The 7,004-nt window shown below is 49.3% G+C and overlaps 1 protein-coding gene across 1 annotated transcript; it reads left to right on the plus strand.

Annotated features, from left to right (window-relative positions):
- The first annotated feature begins 2,272 nt into the window (after nt 1-2,272).
- On the plus strand, nt 2,273-4,736 carry LOC127326765 (monosaccharide-sensing protein 2). The gene has a single exon (XM_051353549.2). It carries the CDS (start codon nt 2,414-2,416, stop codon nt 4,610-4,612), a length of 2,199 nt encoding a protein of 732 aa, XP_051209509.1. The 5' UTR covers nt 2,273-2,413; the 3' UTR covers nt 4,613-4,736.
- Nucleotides 4,737-7,004: the final 2,268 nt, after the last annotated feature.

Below are 7,004 nucleotides of genomic sequence, written 5' to 3' on the forward strand. Positions count from 1 at the left end.
TGCGTAATATGTTGGTTCCCGCGAAGCTATGGCCTGTGAAATGCACCGAGGAAGACATGCTGCCTCCCATATGGCCCCAATGCCGGGAGGAAGAAAACAAGTCAACGTAGCACCAATTTTGGTCAATAGGCTCCAAAGAGCGGCCTTTTGGGCTGATGAAGCATTGACAGGGCAGCCACAAGCCATCGAGAAGCTAGAATGGTTGAGCTCCAAGACATTGTATCAATAGCAGCTTTTGATTTCCCCAGCTAAGCACTGTATAGATATTGGCTCCACATCACACACAGGTAAGTTCACTAGATGATGAAGTTTTATTTTCAAGCGAAGAAAATTTAAAGGCAAAAAAGAAGGCCTCGTAGTTTTTTGAACAACAAAGAACAAGTAAATTCCATATATCTAATATATTGAATATTTCTTGGTCATATCTAGGTATGAGTCATCGTCGAGTCATATGTTTCTTGGTTCAAATTTCATTTCATTTCCATGTTTCGGATAGTTTCAAAGATCTCGTCACTACTGTCAGGGTATTTAGAGCTGCTTATATGGTAGTAGAAGGAAATATGCAAACGATGGACAGCAATAAAAATGCTGGATAATGGTGGATTGGCCATCTCAAGTCGTGGAAAAAGGAGGACATATGATATCATTTACTGTATTTATTTATAGAAAAAGGAGTGCTGGATCTTATTGTGGGAGTTTGATTGATTGCACACCAGAGAACTCTATATTTATATCCAAGTCTAACAGGTTGGAAAATTTCGAAGGGCATGCATGCTGACGATTGCAATGCACTAGTACCATATTATTGTCTTGTTTAGAAGTTTGGGAAGAGGCAACAACTGTGATTACTACGAAGGAAAAGACGACTTGTCAGCCGTATCCCAATGTTTCCCACCACACAAGTGCGACAAAGGTCGACCTTGTGGTTTCAACAGCAACAACTTCATAAATAGTGCGCCAGTTTTGGAAATCGAAAATGACATTCGTAAGTTTCAACAGAAACTATTTGAACCATGGATGCATACTTTGTTGTACATGCCTGCAAAGTTTTATTAAAACTACATACTAAATAGTGTCTAGATACATCTAGATTTTGATAAATATCAAACGATTTTCATTAGACGTAGGGAGTGCGATATTCTGGGGTACACAAAAATCAGAAATTTGTGGCTCTAAGAAGGCCAAAAATAAAATCGATGTTGCTCCCATATCTGTATGTTTTTGTGGATCACGGATGAACATGTATATTGATGAAAATTAGTCGAACATAGTAACATCTGTAGGTACTTGTATTTTTTTTTCGAGAGACACGATACATTGAACCCGGGAGCTAAAGGATGCTTTACCTTGGGATCCGGTGAGCCAATTCTTTTGAAAAAAATGAATGTACTCCGTAATTTTGATAGGATTTTAAAAACCTGAATTATTTCCTTAGGTAAATACAGATTAAATAATAATACGCTAGCTTAGTTAGTTGCTCGACACTTGAATTAAGATATCGTAAATATATTGTCACACTTACTAACTATTGTCACAACTAATTAATAATCAAACAAAAATGTTAACCATTTGGTCGTAACTATTAAAGAGACGGCGTGGTTAAATACATTTTTTTGGAAATTAAGGACGAAGGGCGAGCACTACTTTTTACATTTTTATCAGAGCGAATAGATCATTGTAAAAACGCAGCTAATTAACTAAGAGACAATGATAAAACTCATAATAAACAATTCGAACACGAAGATTTGATTTCATTTGTCTACACTGTGTGATTATTTCAAAGATCAGATCCTTCTGAAATTTAGACTAAAAAAAAGCAAAACGTCATTATAAGTTTGCAACCCCGGTACGAGTTGAAAAGGCACGACATATCAAGGCGTTCTCAAGTGGCGGGAACTAAAGGTTGCTAGGGTTACTATATTCTTTTATCAAAAAAAAAAGGGTTACTATAGTGAAAATAATTGATCCAAAAATCCTAAGTACTAGTCATAATAATTAGTTAAATAGCTGGAATGCAATATTTAATTTTGTGTTGTTTCACCCCTGCCACCAATTTGCATTGGATCACCGACATTTTTTTCCCGATATATGCGACATTCTGGAGTATTCAAATCCAGATGGTAAAATGTTTCTGAATTTAGTTTCCTCTAGAAATTTAAAGAGGAGCTGTGTATCTATGCTGGTGACAGGTTGACAGGCGGCCCAAGTGAAAGTAGTCGGTAAGCACCTTGCTACAGCGACGACGAATGAAAGACGATCGAGGAGCCATGGACATGGCGACGACGACTTCACGCCTCGTCACTTCCACCTCGATCGATCTCATACAGTTTATTATATAGAGTAAGTCGCATTGCACTCTGCCTCCATCCATTCATCCGTTCCCGATCGATCCAGCTCCTCCGATCGATCGAAGATGAGGGGGGCGGCGCTGGTGGCGCTGGCGGCGGCGATGGGCAACATGCTGCAGGGGTGGGACAACGCCACCATCGCCGGCTCCCTGCTCTACATCAAGCGCGAGTTCGGCCTGGAGGCGCACCCGGCGCTGGAGGGCCTGGTGGTGGCCACCTCCCTCATCGGCGCCACCGTCGTCACCACCTTCTCCGGCCCGCTCTCCGACTCCATCGGGCGCCGCCCCATGCTCATCGCCTCCTCGCTGCTCTACGCCCTCGCCGGCCTCCTCATGCTCTGGTCCCCCACCGTGCACGTCCTCCTCCTCGCCCGCCTCGTGGATGGCCTCGCGGTTGGCCTCGCCGTCACGCTCGTCCCCGTCTACATCTCCGAGACGGCGCCGCCCGAGATCCGCGGGACGCTCAACACGCTTCCGCAGTTTACCGGGTCGGGGGGGATGTTCCTGTCCTACTGCATGGTGTTCGCCATGACGCTTGCGCCCAGCCCGGACTGGCGCGTCATGCTCGGCGTCCTCTTCCTGCCTTCTCTGCTCTACATCGCCGTCGCGGTCTTGTACCTGCCGGAGTCGCCGCGGTGGCTGGTGAGCAAGGGTAGGATGAGGGAGGCCAGGGTCGTGCTGCAGATGCTCAGGAACCGGGAGGACGTGGAGGGCGAAATGGCGCTCCTCGCCGAGGGGCTCGGCTCCGGCGGCGTCACCGCCATCGAGGAGTACATCGTCGGCCCGGCACCTGTCGACGGCGAGGACGATGAGTTTGGCGGCGGCAAGTCAGGCGGTGTCACGCTGTTTGGGCCGGAGCGCGGGATGTCGTGGGTGGCGCAGCCGGTGCCGCTCGGCGGGCAGGGCAGCATGCTCGGCAGCGCTAGGCAGTCGAGGCAGGGCAGCTTGCTCGGCAGCGCCATGGGGCTCTCGCGGATGGGCAGCATGCTCGACAACCTCCAGGATCCAGTCGTCGCCCTTCTCGGCGGCCTGCACGAGATGAACAGGGTCCCACCTAATGCCGACGGTGGCGTCACCGGCACTACGCTCTTCACCAACTTCGGCAGCGTGCTCGGCGACCACCCCCTGGACTGGGACGAGGAGAACGCAGCGCACAGCAGCGACGACGACGACGAACATGGCAATGATGGTAAGGCATCGGCGGACGGAGGCCTTCGCGCGCCGCTTCTGGACATGCGGCGACAGAGCAGCCTGACCGGCGGAGAAGGGATGGCGAGCACGATGGGCATCGGCGGCGGGTGGCAGCTGGCGTGGAAGTGGACGGAGGGCGAAGCCGGGCCGGACGGGACGAAGCAGACCACTGTGCAGCGGATGTACCTGCACGAGGAGGGCGCTGCCACCGACGGCCACAACGTGCACGCGGCGGCGCTTGTCAGCAAGTCGGCGCTCTACACCACCACCACCACCACCACCAACGACGAGAACCTCCAACACGAGCATCCGATCATGGGCCCAGCGCTGGTGCACCCCGCGACAACGGCGGCGAAGCCTGGAGCACTGTGGCGGGAGCTGCTGGAGCCGGGCGTCCGCCACGCGCTGTTCTGCGGCGTGACGCTGCAGATCCTGCAGCAGTTCTCGGGCATCAACGGCGTGCTCTACTACACGCCGCAGATCCTGGACCAGGCCGGTGTGAGCGTGCTCCTCGAGGGCCTCGGCCTCAGCTCCGACTCCACCTCCATCCTCATCTCCGGCCTCACCACGCTCCTCATGCTGCCCACCATCGTCATCGCCATGCGGCTCATGGACGTCTCCGGCCGCCGCAGCCTCCTCCTCTGGACCATCCCGGTGCTCATCGCCTCCCTCGTCGCGCTCGTGACGGCGGACATCGTGCCCATGGCCACCACCGCGCACGCCGCCATCTCCACCGGCTCCGTCATCGTCTACTTCTGCACCTTCGTCATGGGCTTCGGCCCCATCCCCAACATCCTCTGCTCCGAGATCTTCCCGACGAGGGTGCGCGGCCTCTGCATCGCCATCTGCTCGCTCACGTTCTGGCTCTGCGACATCATCGTCACGTACAGCCTCCCGGTGATGCTCAACTCTGTCGGCCTCGCCGGCGTCTTCTCCATCTATGCCGTCGTGTGCTGCATCGCGCTCGTCTTCGTCGCCCTCAGGGTGCCGGAGACCAAGGGGCTGCCGCTCGAGGTCATCACCGAGTTCTTCAACGTCGGAGCCAAGGGCCTGCCCAAGATCGACGACGACTGAATCGTCAACAGCAAAATATGCGGAATTGGATTGACAATAACATTTTTTGTTTTAATTTGTTTGTGTGCAAATGCAGTTTTTGGGTTGTTGAATATTACTATGATATATACGAGGTATTTGTCTACATGGAGTGATGGAGAACGTCTTCCACACTCACTAATATTCCTAGAAAAAAAAGAACAATTAAGTACACAAACTATTTGTAGTGCAAATTTTTGTCCCAAAATTTTCACTAGAAAAATCAACATGAACTGCAAGAGATTTTGGTGGGATACCACTTGACACCCTACCCGCCACGCTGCTTTTAAATTTGAGGCACATGAAAACATGATGAATTATGTTATGGTTGTTATATAATTCAAATTAAACAGTCATAGGAACCTATTGTTTGACACATTCAGAACGCAATGTTACTTTTGTTTATCTAGTTGCAGTTCATATTTGATTTAGAGTTTAGATCTATGAACGGTGGGGAGTGCGCGGAGTAGAGATTATGAAACATGTACTCAAGGGAGAAGAAGATATGGATGAACCGAGAGCATACATTGGTGAAGAGGGAGGAATACTTGGGTAAAATGGATCTACAAAAGACCACGGGTGGGGTAGGTATACATAGCGACCAAGAAGAATGAATAGCCAAAAAAAAACACCAAATTGCACGTGTAGTTCAAAAATCCGCCACTTTTAACTTTTTTTTTTTACAAAAGTCTACCGACATTGCAATGGTTGTTTGCAATGTGCACTCATACTCGATTTAAAGTGTATTAACCATGAATCTAATAGGGACCCACTGTCCGTGGTGACATGGCTAAGGGGAACGGTGAGAAAGAGAGACATCTAAAGTTAGGGTTTATGTTGTAAATATTCCTTTTCTCTCCTAATAAACAAAAAAAAAAAATCCCAGCCCCAATGTATCGGTGAAATGAAATGGGGCGACGGCGAAATCCTGTGAGCCTTGGGGTATACGAGCCCCCCGCGAGAAATACCCGGCCATACACTGTACGTATACGAGCATGGTAGTGGTAGGACCGACCAACCCCACGTCGTCGCATCCACCTTCCCAGTTCAGCAATGGCGGGACGCTGGGGGCAGCCGCCACCACCGCCAGCGTCGTGGATCTGTCGTCTAAAGCTAGGCGACGGGGGCAAGTACCGGCACCAGCACTAGGCCAGTCTCCGCGCAGGCAAGAAACAGGGCACCAGGTGACCAGCAGGAGCTCCGAGCTCTCGCGCTCGGCCCCTGCCGGGATAGATATCGAGGTCACCCTGGCCAGCGTGCCACCCGGCCAGTCCGCCGCGACCATAACAACCTCGCACTTCTTCTTTATTTATGCTCTAGCTCCCCGAATCCATTGCTGGTTTCCTTCTCACCCCACCCCTTTGACCTGTGGCTGTGACTTTTTGCTTGATGAAGCTCTTATTTGATTCCGTCCAGGCATCAGGTTTACAAGTTCTTCCGTACCTGTGACTTTCTGCTTGATGCGTGGACGGACGGCACTGTGATTTTTTTTTTTTTTTTTTTTTTGGCCAGAACAAAGATTGCGCGGAGATGCTTTTTTTTGGAGGAGTTTTGTGGTACCCTTAAATAAACACCTTTCCTAAATATTAGCAACCCGTTTTCAAGAGAGTGGCTAAGACCCGCCGCGCTGGCGCCACCAACATGGGAAAGCACCCGACGACTATGATGGTCGCTCACCCTGATGGATGAGGGCGCCTAGCGAAGAAGGGCTGGGAAAAGCTGCTGCGTTTGGGCTAGCTTGAGTCATTGCCGATGACAGCCTGGGCCGTGAGCACGGAGGATTTCCCGACGGCTGCGATTTTCGCCCTCAACAGGAGAACGTCGACACCTAGACGCAGAATCCAATTCTGGAGCGTTTCTAGAAATTGGAAAACCTAATATAGAGGTCGGCAGGTCGTGTGTGCTAGGTTTTTCAATTCTGAATGTTTTACATCCAGATGAAGATTTAGCTTGTCCTTCTGGATGAAATTGTGATGGCTTGTATGCATTATGTGAATGGTAAACTTCAATGTTCATCAATGTTATTAAATGAGCAAGTCAACCACTACATACTCGGTAAATGGTCAAGTGGTAAATAAAGTCATGTTAACTGAGAAAGTGGGCAAAATAGTAAAATGCATTGATTACAGGAACCTTCATAAGTTTTAGTTGTATCAGTCTACTGAAATGTGAAGTGATGGATGGTTTTCTTTTCCATAGAAGACATTTAGCTTCATGTTTGTCCAAAGTAGAGCATTACTCAATTTCATAAGCCTAACAGAAAATTCTATCAGCAGGTTTAAAAGAGTAATCCCTAGAAGGTTCAAATAATAACTTCAATCAGCAACTTCAACACAACTTTAGGAGATGCGCTTAGGTACATTTCATTTGATTT

Source organism: Lolium perenne, chromosome 6 (genome assembly GCF_019359855.2).
Source record: "Lolium perenne isolate Kyuss_39 chromosome 6, Kyuss_2.0, whole genome shotgun sequence".
NCBI classification, from domain to species: Eukaryota; Viridiplantae; Streptophyta; class Magnoliopsida; order Poales; family Poaceae; genus Lolium; species Lolium perenne.